The sequence below is a fragment of the Zingiber officinale genome, chromosome 11A (assembly GCF_018446385.1).
Source record: "Zingiber officinale cultivar Zhangliang chromosome 11A, Zo_v1.1, whole genome shotgun sequence".
NCBI lineage: Eukaryota > Viridiplantae > Streptophyta > Magnoliopsida > Zingiberales > Zingiberaceae > Zingiber > Zingiber officinale.
The window spans coordinates 93,423,824-93,444,727 of record NC_056006.1 but is presented as its reverse complement, the minus strand read 5'-3'; the positions used below and the strand labels follow the sequence as shown (position 1 = coordinate 93,444,727).

The 20,904-nt window shown below is 45.3% G+C and overlaps 1 protein-coding gene across 1 annotated transcript; it reads left to right on the top strand.

Moving 5' to 3' along the window:
* The first annotated feature begins 235 nt into the window (after nucleotides 1–235).
* LOC122032762 (syntaxin-121-like) lies at nucleotides 236–1,406 on the top strand. Its single transcript, XM_042592076.1, has one exon. It carries the CDS (start codon nucleotides 379–381, stop codon nucleotides 1,294–1,296), a length of 918 nt encoding a protein of 305 aa, XP_042448010.1. The 5' UTR covers nucleotides 236–378; the 3' UTR covers nucleotides 1,297–1,406.
* Nucleotides 1,407–20,904: the final 19,498 nt, after the last annotated feature.

The window sequence follows — 20,904 nt, the reverse complement described above, 5'->3', positions numbered from 1 at the left end:
TAATAATGACTGTTAAAGCGATGTAAATCAGACGGACGAAAATTAAATATATCGTTTGATAAATTACAAGGACCAAAATAACATTTTGCAAAATCTAATCCGTGAAGTGTCCCATGAAGTCAACGTCAACGATGTTAGTAGCAGATGGACTCATCGCCAGGTACAAACAGAGCGGTTTCTTCGTCCTCTTCTACGCCTGCTCTGTTGCCTCTTTCTTCTCTATTTCCTCACATTCAATTCCGCGGTTTCTTCGTCCTCTTCTACGCCTGCTGCTGGTCTGAAATCTTTCCACCTTTTTGATTGCTTATTAGCAAATTTGCAGAAAATTTTACAAAGGGGAGAAAGGAGAGATCTTGGGGGAGTAGAAGAACAGAGATCATGAATAGCCTCTTCTCCACGGCGTCTTGGCGACGGGACGAGAATGGCGGCGGAGATCTGGAGATGGGGGCGACGGCCGGGGGTGCAGCCGGTGGCGCCAGCCTCGACAAATTCTTCGACGACGTGGAGGCGATCAAGGAGGAGCTGCAGGAGGTGGAGCGCCTCCATCGCTCCCTCCGCGACGCCAACGAGGAGAGTAAAACCCTCCACGACGCTTCGTCGGTGCGGGCTCTCCGTGGACGGATGGACGCCGACGTGGCTGCGAGCCTCAAGAAGGCCAAGCTCATCAAGCTCCGCCTCGAGTCGCTGGACCGCGCCAACGCGGCCAACCGCGCGCTCCCCGGATGCGGCCCCGGCAGCTCCACCGACCGCACCCGCACCTCCGTCGTGGCGGGCCTCCGCAAGAAGCTGCGCGACTCGATGGAATCCTTTGCCGACCTGCGGACCCGGATCGAAGCGGAGTACCGGGAGACGGTGGGCCGGCGCTACTACACGGTGACAGGGGAAGCGGCCGATAAGGAGACGGTGGAGGCGCTGGTGGCGACGGGGGAAGGGGAGCGGTTCCTGCAGCGGGCGATCGAGGAGCAGGGGCGGGGGCAGGTGGTGGAGGTGGTGGCGGAGATCCGGGAGCGGCACGGGGCCGTGGCGGAGTTGGAGCGCAGCCTGCTGGAGCTGCAGCAGGTGTTCATGGACATGGCGGTGCTGGTGGAGGCGCAAGGGCAACAGCTCGACGACATCGAGAGCAACGTCGGGCGGGCGGAGTCCTTCGTCCGCCGCGGCACCGAGCAGCTCGGCGCTGCCCGGGCCTACCAGAGGAACACCCGCAAATGGACCTGCATCACCATCATCATCATCCTCGTCATCATCCTCATCATCGTCCTTCCTACCGTCATCTCCCTCACCAGGAAGAAAAATTAAATCACTCTTATTATTGCCGTCATTGCTCCTGCTTAATTATTTGCTGTTATTGATTTTTGATATGTATAAAATATTTGTATAAATGCAATATTTCTTCTTGTGGAGGGGAAGTGGATGATTGAAACATGAATATTTATTTTCTTCTTGATTCCTTCATGGATGACGCCATTTGATGGGAAACTTATGGTCAAATTGAGGAACAACGATAATAACGCGTTAACATCTGTTGAAGCAAAGGTGTTGACAAGTTCAACACGGAATGGGGGATTCAGATTTGGATTCAACGAAGATAATTAAATTCTTCACTTCTGAATCAAGTTTCCATTCATGTAAGCACAATTAGTTCTAGCATACTATCGAAATCAGAGGAGTTTCTGATTGCTCTTGGGCCTTTGTGCATCCATGCATTTGCCTGCAGTTACTCCATGTAGTGGAGTTCAATCTGATGGAACAAAAGGGAAGGCTTGGTGCATTGATGTTATTTTTTTTTTTTTTTACTGTTGGGCCTTCATGGATTTTGTTAATTTACATGTGCATCTCACAATAAAAGAGATATCTTCCGTTAATCTATTTTGATATATGGTATATAATGGCGGAGTCCGATAAGACCAAGCAATCAGAAGTCAAGGAGGAGTGACAATCAGAAGTCAAAGAGGAGTGACAGTCAAAAATCAAGAAAAATGTGGCAGTCAAAAGTCAAGGAGACATAGCAGTGAGAAGTCATGGAGGCGTGACAATCAGAAGTCAAGGAGACGTGACAGTCAGAAATCAGGAGGGTGTGGCAGTCAACAGTCAGGAGGATGTGATAATCAACAGTCAGGAGGACGTAGCAGTCAGCAGTTGGGAGAAGAAGAGGTAGAACCGCCTGGTGTCATCAGCCGCATGATGCCCGAGCGGGCGATTACAGATCAGGATCCCCAACCTGAATCAGGATGTGCAACAGGGGTGATGCCCAACCTGCTCCGACTGGTTGGGTTTTCACAGCGCGGTCATATCCAAGCCTGGTTCTCTCAGTAAGCCAACTCCCGGTCAGCTCTTGGGCGATCTCGCCACAACTCTTCCTGCTCCTCAAGACTTAGGTCAGGTGGTATACCTGATAAATCACCCCGAGCTGCCCCTAGTCATACCCGGGCGGGATAGAAGGCGCTACGTGTTGGGGTTGCAAGGTTGCAAACATAGTCCCATATTGGAAACACATTGGAAAGATCATGGGTTTATAAGAGAAAAGATATCTCCATTGGCATGAGGCATTTTCAGTAGAGCCCAAGAGCAAAGTCATGAGGGTCTAGGCCCAAAGTGGACAATATCATGCCATTGTGGAGATATCTAAATTCTTTTCGATCCTACAATTGGTATCAGAGCCTGGACTGCCAGAAAGTTTAATCGTCGACTGTGCACAAGAGCTATGGTCTGATTGAACCATGTGGGTACAATATTGACCTCGAACAAAGAAAGTGGGGGCTCCTATGTTCGGATCAAGAGGACCAGACACCAGGCAAAAAGTCCTAGTTGCGACTAGGCAAGGAAGTCCTAATAGGTCGGGTGGACCGAGGGGCAGGAAGACCTGGTGGGTCGAGGATCGAACATGGGAAGCCTATGGTCCTTTGTTTGAGTGGGGATTGTTGGGGTTGCAAGGTTGCAAACATAGTCCTATATTAGAAACACATGGGAAAGATCATGGGTTTATAAGAGAAAAGATATCCCCATTGGCATGAGGCCTTTTCGGTAGAGCCCAAGAGCAAAGCCATGAGGATCTAGGCCCAAAGTGGACAATATCATGTCATTGTGGAGATATCTAAATTCTTTTCGATCCTACACTACGCGACAACAAGGTCAGGGAATCGTAACCGTCTGTCAGAGAATAACTGCTGTATATCAGGGATATTCAAATGGTCGGCGGTCATCTGCGAATGGAACCTTCTTCCAGTCCATAAGAGGGTGTCACACATCTTCCATCACCAGATAGGTCCTGACACTCGACATTCCCTGACATCGGTCAGGCTCTAGAGGTACGCACTGTCATATAAAAAGGGAGGTCCTCTCCCTTGAGCAGGGACGCTCTCTTGCACATTCGCATTTGTTTTCTACTTTTCTTTCTCCTTCGTACACTGTTCTTCTAGAGAAAAAGTACCTGACTTGAGCGTCAGAGGGCCTGCTCCAGGGACTTTTTCCTTGGTTTCTGACCTCTAACGTCCTGTGTGCTTGTCTGAGTGTGTGCAGAGCTCAAGTACTGCAGCCTCAATGACCTCCGTTCGTTAGCTCCATGTGAGGGTCCATTCTCTTGGGCATGTGCGATAAGGGTATCCTAGTCATCTCTCCATCAATCCTAGCAACAGCTCATCCGGCTTTCATCTAACTCAGATTCCGGACAGAATTAATTTGGCGTTGTCTGTGGGAATCTCCTTCACCTATTCTGGAACGCGAAAATAGAGGATACCGAAAGAATCAACGTCACCATGACAGTAGGAGAATATGAACTGTTCAAGGAGGGCAAGAGGCGAGCGACTTTCGAAAAACAAACCACCACTTCACGGTCGTACAAGATGTCTGCGATTTCCAAGGACCCGACTCGTGTTTCAGAGAGGGGGTCTAAGAGAAAACAGCCTAAGGATTTCCCTCCAACCTTCTATCGGGAGCCTGGCCCAGACTAGTACCACAAGGGCCCGGATTGTTACAATAAGAAAGAGTAACTACAAGCCTCTATCGCAGAGAGCTCCCCGCCTAGAGATTCGAAGAATGGGAAAGCCACAGTCCTCAGGAAGGGGGGGGGGGTCTAAGGAGCAAGTTTCCTTCTCTCTAAGAGTACTCGAGGAGAAGCTACCGAAGGGGTACAAGCCCCCAACTATTGGAGAGTATGACGGTATCAAGGACCCGGAGGATCATCTTCGGAAGTTTTGGAACACTGCACTGCTGCACTAATACAGCGACGCCATCAAGTGCTGAGTGTTCGTAAAAACTCTGTCTGGCTCGACACAAAAATAGTCCGATGGCTACCGAATGGGTCCATCACCTTCTTCCATGACTTTAAGATCATTTTCCTGCACCATTTTGCCATTAGCAGGAAGTACCGGAAGACAGAGGATTGTCTCTTTGCCCTCAAGCAAGGGTCTACTAAACTCTTGAGAAGTTTTATCAAACGCTTCAACCAGGTAACCCAGGATGTTACGTACGCTACTTCTGAAATACTGATGAGCGTCTTCTCCCATGGTCTGGTAGAAGGGGAGTTCTTCCAAGCCCTGCCCTCATCCAAGAGCCTGTGAAGAACTTCGATGAGATGCTAGGGAAGGCCGCCAGTTATATCAACGTAGAGAAAGCCCAGGTGGCTTGACGGAAAGTGGACAAGGCGCCTGCCCCTGCCAACAAATTAGAGAAGAGGTTGCCCTAAGCGCAAGCTCAACCTCTTCCGCGTGCCAGGGATTCTCGACCGGGATTCCTGCCCAGGCAGGACTCCCAGATGGCTCAAAGGGTGGAAGATGTCCAAGCCCCAAGACCCGGTCAGTGGGGGCCTCACTATTGCACTTACCACACTTATGCCACCAGGGATTGCGTCCAGTTAGCCCATGATTCCCAGCGGATAGCTGAACTGGGCCTGCCTCGACTAGAGATCGCGCCTCAACTTCAGAGGTTGCTGGCTGACCAGCAGGCAGCGGCAGGTCAATCAGATAAATCCCCGCTCGACAATGCAGGTCAAGAGAGGCAATAGTCGGGCCTTGGCAAGGAGCCAGGAGAATCCAGGGAGGAGGAGAACAGGGGTGATCCGGCAGTAAGGTCTGGGGGCCCCCTCTGGAGGGGAGTCAACGCCACGTGTAGGTCAAAAGGCAAAAGGGTCAGCATGAGGTTCGGCCGATCGGATAAGGGTTGGGTCGACCGGCCGAACGGATCCGAGCGGAATCAAAGACAACCCGACGGGGAGTCGGGTTTCCGACGCTCGTAGTGAAAAGGGTCGCCGGTCCGAGCGGGTAGTCCGTTCGGCCAAGGCATAAAGCAGCATGGGCGGGAATAAGCTCGTCCGAGCACGCGACTGGGAATCTTCCCTGTCGGACCAATACCTACGCCTGATCGGGAGTAATGTCCTGGCCGAACAGCTGGACGCTTAGCGTGGAGAAAGGAGACCAGATGACAAAGGGAACAGTGGGAGCATCATTCTCAGAAACACCTATCACTGACAATAGGTATGTTCAACGACCAGACCATAACGCAGAAGCCTAAGACAGAATGGTCTATCTTCCCATCAAAGAGATGCTCGGACTGTAGCAGTATGGTGTCAAGCTTACTCTGCTGGCAAGCCCATATCGAGGTATGGTGAGATACACGTGTACGCCTCGATGAGAGTGTACAAGCCTCCCCACAGCTCTATATAAGAGCCCTCCAGACTTCACAGGAGGTATGCAATCTCTGATTCTCAACGCTACTTTTTCGCTTGCCTCTTGCCTGACTTGAGCGTCGGAGGGTCGTCGCCGGGAAACTCCTCCCGGCCCGACTTCTTTGTAGGTAGCGGTGAAGATCCACATCACCAGCAGTAGACAGTGGAGAGCGCCACGTTCCCAGCGTCCATCCACTCATCACTCGGACAGGATCAAGGGGAAATGTAGCCATCCAAGAGATCGGCATGATCTCTGGGGGGCCCCACAGATGGAGATTCTACTAGGGCTCGAAAATCTCATGAGCGTCGCCTGGAGATACACCTTGCAGGATGCAGCCGGAAGCAAGTTGTCGGACCCACAATTAGTTTTGGGCCACAAGACCTAGAGGGGTTGGAACTCCCTTATGATGATGCCCTAATAATCAAAGTCATCATAACTAACATTTGTGTGGCCAGAGTTTTCTTTGATACCAGAAGCTTTGTCAATGTGTTGTTCAGGAATGCATTTGAGAGCATGCAAATTGATGCCAGTGAGCTCCAGCCCGTGGCCACTTCATTATACGTCTTCACCAGCAATGAAGTAAGATCCATGTGCCAAATCAAGCTAGCCATATCTTTGGATAGCAAGCCCCTAGTGAGGACGCGGAGAAGCACTTTCATAGTTGTGGATTCACTATCCTCGTACAACATGCGTTATCCTGGATAGACCGACACCACATGAGTTCCGAGCGGCAGTATCCACCTTCCATCAGAAGATTAAATTCCCTATAGGAGACTAAATTGGGGAAGTCAAAGGTAAGCAATTAGTCTCTCGCAGGTGTAACATCGACATGATGAAGGTGGAGGTCCGTAAGGCTCAAAGAACTCCGGATGGCAGGATCCACGTCATCCAAGAGGAACCTCTACCTATAGCAGAGGAACTCATACCTTGGGAGGAGGTCCAGCTCTATCCCAAGCGCCTAGAAAGTCTTACCCGTATATCTAGCAACTTGTCGATCAAGATCAAGACAGATTTGGTTAAATGCTTGACGCGCAATAGGGACGTGTTCTCTTGGTCCCCCGAAGAGTTACCCGGAGTCAAGCCTGAAGTAACTGAGTACAAACTACATCTTCTGCCCCGATCCCCGGCTGATCAAGCAGAAGAAGCGGAACTTCTCAGCCGAGCAAAATAAGATTATCCGAGCTGAGGTGGATCATCTCTTGAAGGCAGGGCACATTAGAGAAATACAATTCCCACCCTGGCTCTCTAATGTGGTCCTAGTGTCAAAACTCAATAACAAGTGGAGAGTCTACATCGACTTCTGAGACCTCAACTATGCTATCCCTAAGGACTGTTACCCGCTACCCATGATTGATCAGATGATGGACTCAACCTCAGGTTGTGAAAGGATATGCATGCTTGACGCTTACCAGGGATACCACTAAATCACTTTGGCGCTAGAAGATCAAGAGAAGATCAGCTTCATTACGACAGATAGTACTTTTTGTCACACTGTTATGCCTTTCGGATTATGAAATGCAGGAGCTACCTACTAGAGAATGATGGATAAAAGCTTCCAAAAGCAGATAGGACAGAACATGGAGGTCTATGTAGACGATATCCTCATCAAATCCACCTAAGCCATAAATTTGATTTCTGATATAGAGGAGACTTGTGGCACCCTACAATAATATAGGCTCAAGTTAAATCTATTGAAGTGCTTGTTTGGTGCTCGGGTGGGGGGGATTTCTGAGATACCTCGTTACTGAGTGGGGAATTGAGACTAACCCAGAGAACGTTCAAGCACTTCGAGAGATGAAATCGCCTCAAAATATGAAAGAAGCCCAGAAGTTGGTGGGTAGAATAACTATGTTGTCCAGGTTTATATCTTGGTTTGAGGATCGAGCACTGCCTTTCTTTAAGGTACTCAAGAGAGAGACCAAGTTTCAATGGGATGAGGAATGTAACCAAGCCTTTGAAGAGTTGAAGAAGCACCTGGAGACCTTGCCTTCACTGTTTAAACCTATTGCGGGGGAGCCGCTTTGGGTCTATCTGTCAACTACCCCTGAGGTCGTGGGGGCGGTGTTGGTGAAAGAACAGGATGATGTACAACGACCAATATACTTCTTCAGTCACTTATTGAAAGGGGTCGAGTTTCGATACACGATTCTGGAAAAATTGGTTTATGGATTGGTCCTCATGGCTCGTTGATTAAGACCTTATTTCCTAGCACACCCCATTACAGTCCTGACTAATAGTACCATGAGGAAGACTCTTACTAACGTGGAGATCGCTGGTCGTCTCATCAAATGGACAATTGAACTGGGAGAATATGACATGCAGTATCAACCCCGAACGACGATTAAAGCGCAGGTCCTGGTAGATTTTTTGACAAAGGTCCATCAAATTGATTCTGAAGAAATTTGGAAAGTCTACATAGATGAGTCGTCCACCCAACAGGGAAGCGGAGGATACTTCTGATATCCCTTAAGGAAGATATCCTACAACTGGTCGTTAGGCTAAATTTCAGAGCTATTAATAATGAGGCGGAGTATGAGACACTATTAGTAGGGTTGCAAGTAGCCCGACATGTCAGAGCTGCTCGAGTGGTCATTTATTCAGATTCTTAGCTAGTAGCTCAGTGAACAACTTTGAGATTAACATTGACAAGCTGCAGTTATACAAGGAAGTATATGAGTAAATGAAGGAGGGTTTCAAGGAAGTCACAGTGACTAAAATTTCTCGAACAAACAACCAAAGGGCAGATGAACTAGCTAAAATGGTCATCTCTTTGACCACTTAGGTGTTGGATAGGTCAGTAGCCCAAAGATTCCTAATAGATCAGATATGTTGGAGCCCCAAGGTTATTTTGGTGTGATCAACAAGTTAAGTTAGGTCCTATGTTGTTTTAACCTTGTGTCTAAGTGTGCAGGAGCTTAAGAGCACAGGTACTCGAGCGGAAGACGCAGCTAGCGAGAAGGACGGCACGCGGTGCGTCCGAGGGACGAGGTGCTACGGAAAAGTACCCCAGTGGACGAGAAGGAAGCGTGCGGTGGTTCCGAGGGACGAAAGCCGGAGCGGAAGATTGCTCAGGGAGCAGGAGACGCAGCTAGAGAGAAGGTCGGCACAGGATGCGACCGAGGGATGAAGACTGTGGATGAGTACGTTGGTGGACGAGAAGGAAACACGCAGCGATTCCGAGAGACGAGAAGTCGGAGCAGAAGGCTGCTCGAGAAGACCGAAAGTTGGGTTCGGGTGAGCCCTTTTCCGGATGGCAGAGATCACCCAAGCGAGCGGATCCGGAGGAGAAGAACCGGACCGAGGCGGGACTGAACCAGAGAAGAGGTCCCGGACGAAAAAGTCAACATCTGTTGACTTTGGGCTCCCGGGCGCCCGGAGCCCTCCGGGGCGCCCGGAACCCTTCAGGGCGCCCCGACCAAGGCTATAAATATAGCCTTGGTCCAGAAGCTTTTCAACGAACTCATTACTTGTAATTCCAACACTTGTGCGCCTTAGTTTAGAGTTAAGCTTCTGTTTTCTGTGCTTCATTGCTGTACAAGGCTTCTCCGCCTGAAGGAGATTGATAGTGGGCTTTATCTTCCTTGGATTAACAACCACATCGGTTGTAACCAAGTAAATCTTTTGTGCCTCACTTTTTCTTTATGCTTTTAATTTATCGGCTTACTTTATTTATGCAAGTGTTAGCTTAAAGAGTTCGAGGAAGGGTTGTTCATTTTTAATTTTGCAGGATATCCAACAACCCCCCTTCCATCCGGTCGCAATGGTCCTACAAGTGGTATCAGAGCCGAGGCGCTTCAAGAGGACTAACCGCCGATCGAAGCAACGATATGGTCGGAGCTAACATCTATCCACCAACATTCGAGGGGGAGTTCGCATTCTGGAAGCGACTGTTGGTGCAATATCCCTCAGGTCAAGGTTGACCTGGGTAACCAAGCTGAGTCTTGGTTTGGGTTTAGATGTTTGACAATAAGATATTGATTGAAGAATAGTCAAGTAGGTCAAGGTTGACTGGATACTTGACTAGGAAGTCCTAACTGGGATGTTAGGCAAAATGAAAGACCTAGTGAGTGAAGCTAGGCGGTATGAAAGTCCTGGTGAGTGAAGCCAGGCAGAAGAAAAGTCCTGGTGAGTGAAGCCAGGCAGAAGGAAGTCCTAGTGAGTGAAGCTAGGCAGATGGAAATCCTGGTGAGTGAAGCCAGGTGAAAGTCCTAGTGAGTGAAGCTAGGCAGATGGAAATCCTGGTGAGTGAAGCCAGGTGAAAGTCCTAGTGAGTGAAGCTAGGCAGATGGAAAACCCTAGTGAGTGAAGCTAGGTGAAAGTCCTGGTGAGTGAAGCCAGGCAAGGGAAAATCCAGATAGATCAAGGATGATCGGACATCTGGTGCTGGGAAGTCCAAGTAGGTCAAAGGATTGACTGGATACTTGGCATGAAAGAAAAGTCCAAGTAGGTCAAAGGGATTGACCGGATACTTGGCACAGAGAAAAGTCCAAGTGGGTCAAAGGGATTGACCGGACACTTGGTAAGGGAGTCCTAGCAGGTCAAGGGAGTGACTAGATGCTAGGCATGACATACCAAACGGTCAAGGTTGACCGGATGTTGGTTTGGGAGGTTTGGGACTTGGTTTTGGACAAAATCAAGTCTTTGGATCGATCGATGGATCGATCCGGACACTCCAATGACAGAGCCTCGGATCGATCCGTGGATCGATCAGAGGTCCCAATCGATCGATGGATCGATTGGGCTTCGCGCGATAAGCGCCGGATCGATCCGTGGATCGATCCGGCACTTTCGAGATAGGCGCTGGATCGATCCGTGGATCGATCCAAAGCCTCCCGATCGATTGGGATCATTCGAATCGATCGGGATCCGACCGTTGGCGTCGTTTATAGCTGCAGGCGTGTGATGGCTGCGGCATTGCTTCTCCGATTCACTCCAGATTTCTCGCCAGCTCCTCCACAGCACTCAAAAAGCTCAGATCGCCAGCTCTTGAAGGATCTTGGAAGTTTTCCAAGTCAAGAGGCGGATCAAAGCCAAGAAGAGAAGCTAGGGTTAGGGTTTATACTCATTGTAAGCTTGTAAGCTTGTATTTCTTGTATCCTTTCCCTCTCTTCTTGTTTTGAGTCTTGTAGGGCTTCTCCGCCCTTGGTAGTTACCATAAAGGAGAGTTTTATTTAGTGGAGGGTGTGTGTGTTGGTGTGGATCCTTGGATTAGTCACCTCTTGTGAGGTGGATACCAAGTAAAACCAACCGTGTTAGCGTTGTGTGTTTGTTTCTGTATTTTCCGTTGCACATCTTTGAAGGAACAAGCAACGCCGAGCAACGAGCGAACGCGACGAGCTATTCACCCCCCCTCTAGCTACTTTTGGTCCTAACAAGTGGTATCAGAGCAAGGCCGCTCTTCACCGGAATCATCGCCGGAAGGGTCAAGTATAACAAGAAAAGCTAGAGGGTGAAGAAGTTGGAGCAAATTCTTCAAGTTCAAGATTTTATCAAGCTCAACTTCAAGATGCAATTCCAAGATGGGCTTGGATTTGACACAAGGGTGGCTCCACCATACACTTCTACGAGTTTCGATTCTTGGAAATCAAGAATCGAAAATTTTCTTATGATGGAGATAGAGCAATGGTTTGCTCTCATGGAAGGTTTTGAAGCTCCCACAAATTCCAAGGGCAAAGTACTCAAAAGGAGCAAGTAGAGCAAAGACCAAATCCAAAGATGTGAGGCCAATGACAAAGTGACCAAGCTTTTGGTCAATTTATTGCCAAGAAACATCTTGGAACAAATTGGAGAGTTTGAAGATGCCAAGGAGCTTTGGAGCAAATTGGCAAGAATTCATGAGATCCCCTCCACTGTACCAGATCAAGGAGAATCCAAAGAGGGCGACTCATTGGATCAAGACCAAGAGGAGGACTCCGAGGTTGAGAGATGCTCAACCTCCGAAGAAGAGGAAATCCAAGAAGCTTCATCTTCAAGGGAATGCAACGAAGGGAACAAGGAGGGAGCATACTCCTTGTTTCATATTCAAGATGATGAAGCCTCCACCTCTAGGATTGAGGGGGAGCAATCCTTGGTGACACCGGATCAAGAAGAAGGAGAAGCTTCTACATCCGGGTCAAGAGATGAAGAGATGGAAGAAGCTTCTACCTCCACGAGTCAAGAAAAATCAAATGGAGGAGAATCAAGATCGGATCAAGAGGAAGCTTCTACCTCCGGATCCAAAGGGAAAGATGCCACCCCTACAAGCAAAGGTATAAATATTTCAATTAAAAATAAAAATCATATTATATGCTTTGAGTGTAGGGAACATGGGCACTACAAGAGCAAGTGCCCTAAATTGGCCAAGAAGAAGGGCCAAGTGGCACAAAAGGGCAAGGCGAAGCCCAAGGAGATCATCCCCAACACAAAGAAGAGCAAAGAGCATATTATATGCTTCTCTTGCAATCAAAAGGGGCATTACCGAAGTCAATGCCCCAAGGGGAAGAAGGTGGTCAAGGCTCAAGGAGGCACTAGGCAAGGGGAAGCCTCCAAGGTAAAGAAGAAGATAACATTTATTGAGCCTACCCCTTTACATTATGGTAAAAAGCATGATAGTTCTAACTTTTATCATTTTAATGCAATTTACCATAAGAATAGAAAGCATGAGGGCTTTAAGGAAAAACATGTGGCCCTACATGCCAAAACTACCCAACCTAAGGTTAGGAAGGTAGATAGACACTTGGGCAATAACTCTAAAGATTTTAGATACAAGCCCAAGAACAAATATGCTCATGAATCAAATGAAAAATCTAAAACTAAGGACTTAGTGTTAGAAAATCAAGTCTTGAGATCAAGGCTTGATAAAATGGAAAAGACCCTAAAAAGGATGGAAAATATCCTATTAGGGCAAAATGAGCAATACCTAGGGCTAGGCGCACAAAGGTCATCTAATGGCCATAGAGGTTTGGGATACAAACCAAAGGCTAAGAAGGATGTGCCCTCTTACCATAGAGTTCCATATAGTTATGGAACAAACCCTAGGTCTAGTGGTCAAGCCAAGAATACTAAGGAAGCCATCCCTAAGAGTATTTTTGCAATGAATGTGACTAAGACTTCTAAGAAGTCTAAGAAAGTCACAAAGAAGGTTACAAGGGAAGCTATCCCTAGAGTTGACCTAGAAAATGTGACCAAGGCTTCTAAGAAGTCCAACAAGGTCACTAGGAAGGTATGTAGGGAAGTTATCCCTAGTGAGTACCTAGAGCATCCAAGGAGCACCAATAGGTGTTGGGTTCCTAGGAGCATCTTCTCTACCCCATAGATGGGTTAGAGAGTGTCAACTCCGATTAGAAGGGTAGTTAACCCAACTTTGAGGAAATTGACACTCAAGGAGCATTTTCAAGGTTTTAGTTAACCTTTGAAAATGAAATGGACCTATTGATTACTCCTTGAAAGAGTAAAATGTGCCTAATGGTGGAAGAATTGATTTTAATCTTAAATGACACATATTGGGAAATTCATAAGAACTATCAAGTTGGGATTTTGGTATGTTCTTAGGCAATTTAAGGCAATCCGGGCCTTAAATTTAAAAGTGCTACTCTTGAGGAAAAATGGAATATGCCAACATTTGAGGACATGTTTATTTTCAATTGGCATACAATAAATCAAGGAAATTAGAAATGCCAAATTTAGGCTTTGGCATTCTCTTGTAGCACTTTAGGGCAATCTAGGTTTAAGTTGTAAGTTTAGCTAAGACTTTAAGGATACTTAGATAGTTAATCTAGGTATATTTTATTTATGCTAAATCTTGCCATGATTGTTTGCCCATAATATGCCATGACATCATGTCTAGTTTTTGCATTCATGTTTTATTATGAAAAATCCAAAAATACCATGTCATGACATTCATACATCATGTAGTAATAAGATATTTTCTTTTGAAAATTATTTTCTTTTGATGTATGCCATAACATAATCATGCATTAAGTTTAATTCCTTGTAATTAAGGACAAATGGCATCTAACGACACTTATTGACAAGTGACATCCTAGGTGGATGTCTAACATTTCTAAAATGCCTAGATAAATATGCATGATCCCTAGATTAGGGCAAAAACCAAAATCTACATCTCACAAAGACTATAAGGTGACTTGTATGTGTTTTGTCCATATTATATACAAGTGAGATGTTAAGATGATGAACAAAACTCAAGATGTTGATTTAGTGCATTCTTTTGAGTTTTAGGTTCATCAAAACACATAGTTATGTATTTTCCCATCATTGGGAAAGCTAATGTACAAGTCATGTGCATTATGCCCAAGGAACATGATGGGATATTGGTTTTGAAAATGTTTTTAAAATGTTTTTGGAAAACCTTGGTGAAGGCTATCTTTTGATAGTAATCACCATTGAATAGTTAGACACAAACTTGAAGAAAAACACTAAAGTTTTTGCAAGTTTTCAAGTTTGTGTCAATCTTTGAAAATATGATGTATTTTCATAGAAAACTATTTTTCCGTGATAGTAAAACGCCCTAAATAATGTCTACACGAAATTTCATAATTTTTGAATTTTTGTAGAATTTTCTAGGGGTTTCTGAAGTTGACTGAAATGGAATTTCAGCAACTATCAGAGCTCCGATCGATCCATGGATCGATTGGAGTTCCTGAATCGATCCATGGATCAATTCAAACGGCAATTCCCGCGAGCAGAAGCTCGCTGGATCGATCAGCCGATCGATCCAGGGAGTCTGAATCGATCAGTGGATCGATTCAGAAAGGTTCAATCAATTGGAACCCAACTCCAATCGATCCAAGTTGCTGATTTTGGCTGGGAAGGCTTGATTTCAGCATCTTTGAACCCCTTTGAGTCTAGGTAACCATTCCAAACCCCTTAAATACATTTGTATACATACAAAGGGTGTTTTCATGTTGAAAACAAGGATGGATTGGTTAACGAAGACTAAGTAGAAGTTTAGGTTGAGGTTGTTTCAAATTTTGAATATTTGAACCTCAAAACTTCTAAATTTGGGTTTCCTAATGTTTTAGGGATTCCAAGTCATTGTTGGTGCAATGACAGAAGTTACCACCATGTCTTTAGGGGGAGGGACTCTTTAAAGACATGAAAATTATTTTTCATGAACCTTGGAAGGTGGTTAACCTTCTGTTGTGAACTTGCTCAAGGTTGAGCATTTAAACTTGAAATGGGGAGAAATGGGGAGTGGATATCCTCATTATTTCAAGTGGACACTCAAGTGGTAGATAATGCTCAAGGTTGGGTAGTTGTCTACATTGAGGGAGAAGTTAAGGATAAATGAAGGGTATGGGACCTTCATTATCGTGTTGATCACAACGAGTGATGTTGTGAACAACGATGAGCAACTCTTCAGGGGGAGAGTCTTCAACAAATGGATTTGTTGAAGTGTGCCCAGAATTGGAGCATAGGTTGATGTGTGTCCAACGATGGGTTGATGTGTGCCAATAGGGGGAGAATGTATGGTTAAGTTTAGGCTTTCATTACCTATGGGAAGGTCATAGGGGGAGAATGAAAGGACTCATGAAAGGGAGTAAGTTAGGCTTTCATTACCTAGAGGGAGTTTGCCCTCTTAGGGGGAGAATGAAGAGCTTAATTTATGCTTTCATTACCTAGTGGCATGAAGAAGGAGGCTATGGGATTAGCCTAACTTACATATGGGATTGTAAGTGTTATTGTGGTATTGTCAAACATCAAAAAGGGGGAGATTGTTGGTGCAATATCCCTCAGGTCAAGGTTGACCTGGGTAACCAAGCTGAGTCTTGGTTTGGGTTTAGATGTTTGACAATAAGATATTGATTGAAGAAGAGTCAAGTAGGTCAAGGTTGACCGGATACTTGACTGGGAAGTCCTAACTGGGATGTTAGGCAAAATGAAAGACCTAGTGAGTGAAGCTAGGCAGTATGAAAGTCCTGGTGAGTGAAGCCAGGCAGAAGAAAAGTCCTGGTGAGTGAAGCCAGGCAGAAGGAAGTCCTAGTGAGTGAAGCTAGGCAGATGGAAATCCTGGTGAGTGAAGCCAGGTGAAAGTCCTAGTGAGTGAAGCTAGGCAGATGGAAATCCTGGTGAGTGAAGCCAGGTGAAAGTCCTAGTGAGTGAAGCTAGGCAGATGGAAATCCTGGTGAGTGAAGCCAGGTGAAAGTCCTAGTGAGTGAAGCTAGGCAGATGGAAAACCCTAGTGAGTGAAGCTAGGTGAAAGTCCTGGTGAGTGAAGCCAGGCAAGGGAAAATCCAGATGGATCAAGGATGATCGGACATCTGGTGCTGGGAAGTCCAAGTAGGTCAAAGGATTGACTGGATACTTGGCATGAAAGAAAAGTCCAAGTAGGTCAAAGGGATTGACCGGATACTTGGCACAGAGAAAAGTCCAAGTGGGTCAAAGGGATTAACCGGACACTTGGTAAGGGAGTCCTAGCAGGTCAAGGGAGTGACTAGATGCTAGGCATGACATACCAACAGGTCAAGGTTGACCGGATGTTGGTTTGGGAGGTTTGGGACTTGGGTTTGGACAAAAATCAAGTGCTGGATCGATCAGTGGATCGATCCAGGCTCTGGATCGATCAGTGGATCGATCAAGACCTGTCCCAGCGAACAGAGAGCCTCTGGATCGATCCGTGGATCGATCCAGAGGTCCCAATCGATCAGTGGATCGATTGGGACGCGGCTGCTTCGCGCGATAAGCACTGGATCGATCCGTGGATCGATCCAGGCGCTTTTCCAGAGCACAGAGGCGCTCTGGATCGATCCGTGGATCGATCCAAAGCCTCCCCGATCGATTGGGATCATTCGAATCGATCGGGATCCGACCGTTGGCGTCGTTTATAGCTGCAGGCGTGTGATGGCTGCGGCATTGCTTCTCCGATTCACTCCAGATTTCTCGCCAGCTCCTCCACAGCACTCAAAAAGCTCAGATCGCCAGTTCTTGAAGGATCTTGGAAGTTTTCCAAGTCAAGAGGCGGATCAAAGCCAAGAAGAGAAGCTAGGGTTAGGGTTTATACTCATTGTAAGCTTGTAAGCTTGTATTTCTTGTATCCTTTCCCTCTCTTCTTGTTTTGAGTCTTGTAGGGCTTCTCCGCCCTTGGTAGTTACCATAAAGGAGAGTTTTATTTAGTGGAGGGTGTGTGTGTTGGTGTGGATCCTTGGATTAGTCACCTCTTGTGAGGTGGATACCAAGTAAAACCAACCGTGTTAGCGTTGTGTGTTTGTTTCTGTATTTTCCGCTGCACATCTTTGAAGGAACAAGCAACGCCGAGCAACGAGCGAACGCGACGAGCTATTCACCCCCCCCCCCTCTAGCTACTTTTGGTCCTAACAGCGACGAATGGAGGTTTACTTTAAAACTGATTTCAATATGTTATTAATAATGAAGTATAGTTTTATAATGCCCAAAAGCGAAGAAGGAGAAGAACTTAAGGAGCATCAATGGACTAACGAGCAGCGCGACAAATTCATGGCAAACGGTAAGGCTGAATCCAGTCTTTTGAGCGTGTTACCTACTAAGGATCTCGACAGAGTCGGAACATACAAAAGCACAAAGGAACTTTGGGAAAGGTTCTTGAAGTTTTACGAAGAACCACCTACAGTCGAATCCAACTCCTCATTAGACATCGAGTCACCGACAGAAGAGTCAGAGATCAAGGAAATTGTAGAAACATCTCTCACCATCGAGCATGTACCAGAAGACGCAATCAACTCTTCCTCAATAAACATCGAGAGCATTAATAATGGGGGAGTAACGTCGGAGGAAAACAACTCGACAGGGGGAGAACCAACGACCGAAAAGGTAAGTCAGGTATGGACTCCAACTTCTGAACAATTAGTTAAATCAATCAAAATGTCGCCGAAAGAATTTTGCGAATTAAAAATTGAATCGTCGAAAGAATATTTCGAATTAGAAAAGCTTCTGATGAATACATTTTGCAAAATACGAAATATTTTTTTGAACGAATTTTATAAATTAGAGATATTATCGAAAGAGTTTTTCAGATTATCAACAGATTTGTTCAAATTACAATTTATGTTGTCAAAATATTTTTGCAAATTACAAAATATTTTGTCGAACAAATTTTGCAAATTGGATATGTTGTCGAAAAACTTTATCAAATTAGAATTTAGATTATCAAAATATTATTGTAAAATAGAGATTAACATGATACAAATATTTGCATGTTTAATCATGGTTACTTTATGAAAAAGTGTGATTTAAGAAGCTATAATAAGTTAAAATGAAAATTTAAAACCTTCTGATAAAAGCATAAAAAAAATGATGAAATAAAATTAAAAATAAATACATAGAATTTTTTTATTTTTTTCCAAAAGTTTTTTTTTGCATAAAGTTTTCTACTGAGAAAATTCTTAATTTTCATGATGAAAACTTAGAAATTTTTCAAAAGTTATTTTTAACTTAGAAATTTTGTCTGATATTTTGAGATTGATTTTGTGAAAATTATTACAAAATTTTCAAAGTTCTCAAAATTTTATAAAAGTTCTTAATGACTTAGAAATATTTTTAGAAATTCTCCTTACTTAGAAATATTGTCCAGAAAATCAGTGAAATAGATCTTTATAAAGTTTCTAAGTGTCAACCCTTAGATTTTTCTTGCAACCTCAATTTTTTTATGTGATCAAAGGAGGAGAAGAAAAAGTATAAGTCTAGGGGGGAGGTAGAAATTGAAAAATTAAAATTGGAATTTAATTTTTTTTCTATCTTGTTGCACGTGAGTGCAATATTAAAATGTTTAATTTTCATATCTATTTTGTCCCTAGCTTAACTTGGGTTGATCACATCAAAAGGGGGAGATTGTTGGAATCCCAAGGTTGTTTTGGTGTGATCAACAAGTTAAGTTAGGTCCTGTGTTGTTTTAACCTTTTGTCTAAGTGTGCAGAAGCTTAGGAGCACAGGTACTCGAGCGGAAGACGCAGCTAGCGAGAAGGACGACACGTGGTGCATCCAAGGGACGGGGTGCTGCGGAAGAGTACCCCGGTGGACGAGAAGGAAGCGTGCGGTGGTTCCGAGGGATGAAAGCCGGAGCGGAAGATTGCTCGGGGAGCAAGAGATGCAACTAGCGAGAAGGTCGGCACGGGGTGCGACTGAGGGACGAAGACTGCGGATGAGTACACTGGTGGACGAGAAGGAAACACGCAGCGATTCCGAGGGACGAGAAGCCGGTGCGGAAGGCTGCTCGAGAAGACCGGAAGTTGGGTTCGGGTGAGCCCTTTTTCGGATGGCAGAGATCACCCAAGCGAGCGGATCCGGATGAGAAGAACCGGACCGAGGTGGGACTGAACCAGAGAAGAGGTCCCGGACGAAAAAGTCAACATCTGTTGACTTTGGGCTCCGGGGCGCCCGAAACCCTTCCGATCGCCCGAACCAGACTTTTGACCAGGATCGAGATTTGACTCGATCTGATCATTGGAGGATAAAGTTTATCCCTCTCAAGGCGCCCGGAACCCTTCAGGACGCCCCGACCAAGACTATAAATATAGCTTTGGTCCAGAAGCTTTTCAACGAACTCATTACTTGTAATTCCAACACTTGTGCGCCTTAGTTTAGAGTTAAGCTTCTGTTTTCTACGCTTCATTGTTGTACGAGGCTTCTCCGCCTGAAGGAGATTGATAGTGGGCTTTATCTTCCTTGGATTAACAACCACATCTGTTGTAACCAAGTAAACCTTTTGTGCCTCGCTTTTTTTTTTTATGCTTTTAATTTATCGGCTTACTTTATTTATGCAAGTGTTAGCTTAAAGAGTTCGAGGAAGGGTTGTTCGTTTTTGATTTTGCAGAATATCCAACAATCCCCCTTCCAGCCGGCCGCAACGGTCCTACAAGGTAGACCAACAGAACAATATAGAAGAGTCGATCGACTTAAGAGCCCCAATGATTATATATCTTCAGCAGGGCATCCTGCCTGCCGATCCTGCTGTACTCTGATCAAGAGAAGAGCTCATGTTTATACTTTGATCGGGGATTAGCTGTACAAGCGGACATTTTCCAGACCACTGTTCAAATGCTTAGGTGCGGATGAAGTGGAGTATGTCTTGCAGGAAGTATATTAGGGGTGTTGCGGTAGCCACGTTGGAGGAAGGATGCTGACTCGAAAAGTATTATTGGCCGGATATTTTTGGCTGACTCTACAAAAAGACGCCCAACAATTGGTGAATACCTGCTTATCTTGCCAAAAGCATTAGAACCTGACCCATCGACCGACCGATACGCTAAAAACCTCAATAGTCTCATGCCCCTTTTAGGCGCTCATGCTAAGATTAACTTGTCAATATATGAGCATTGTCTTGTTGGAAAGACGACTAGAAAACTATTTGGTAAGACTATTAGGACTGAATCACTATTGCAATTAAGTAGACGAAGGAACATCATTTCCCCTTCATTTCTCTCATTGCTGCAAACGTCTCTCGTTGCTGCAAACACCAAGGAGACGAAGGAGCGTCCTTTCCCCTTCGTCTTCCTTAGTCATCTTATATAAAGTGCGTCCAAGCCATGAGAAGAGACAAGGATAGGGATAGTGAGAAGCGCCAGTGATCACTTGTGAGTCGAGCAAAGGAGAACATATGAGAGGCTAGGGATCTGGCTCGTGAATCTTGAAGTACTTTCCGATTATCCGTGATCGTGCTTCCGACAACAACGACGTCTAACGGTTTCTTCGATTTTTTTCGGGAGATCATTGTGAATTATAGACGATTCAATTTATGTTTTTATTTTCATGCTATCTGGCACAACAGTTTTAGCAGCAGTGTGCAGGAATTGCTAGCTAGCGTTTAATTAGGGTCCTCGTCCTAAGAATCTTAAGCTTGCGATTGAGGCATAGTTCTACTGCTCCAGAAACTGTTGGCTAACTGCTGCATTATGTTAGGATGTATACTAAAAGGCTAACTTTTGGTATAAACATTTATCTAGAAATAAGAATCACATTGGTCAAATGACTGCATTTATGATAAATGTAGTTGTTCAATTAATTTATATTGTAGATAATATGGTATGTGGTGTCACACACAGAGGATCATGTTATCAGTACCTTATAAATTATAAACAGTAGCTCACGACCATAATGGAAAGGAACAAACCATTGGAAGGTCGTAGTGTAATTAGGTGTTAGTTTATCTTAACTATATAATTACACTAGTACACTAAGAGTGTTTTGAGTAGGACCATTAGAGGTCGTTTCTTTTATACTGACTTTATAAAGGAACAAAGACCTCAGTTATTATGGAAGTGTGTGCTCTTAATCC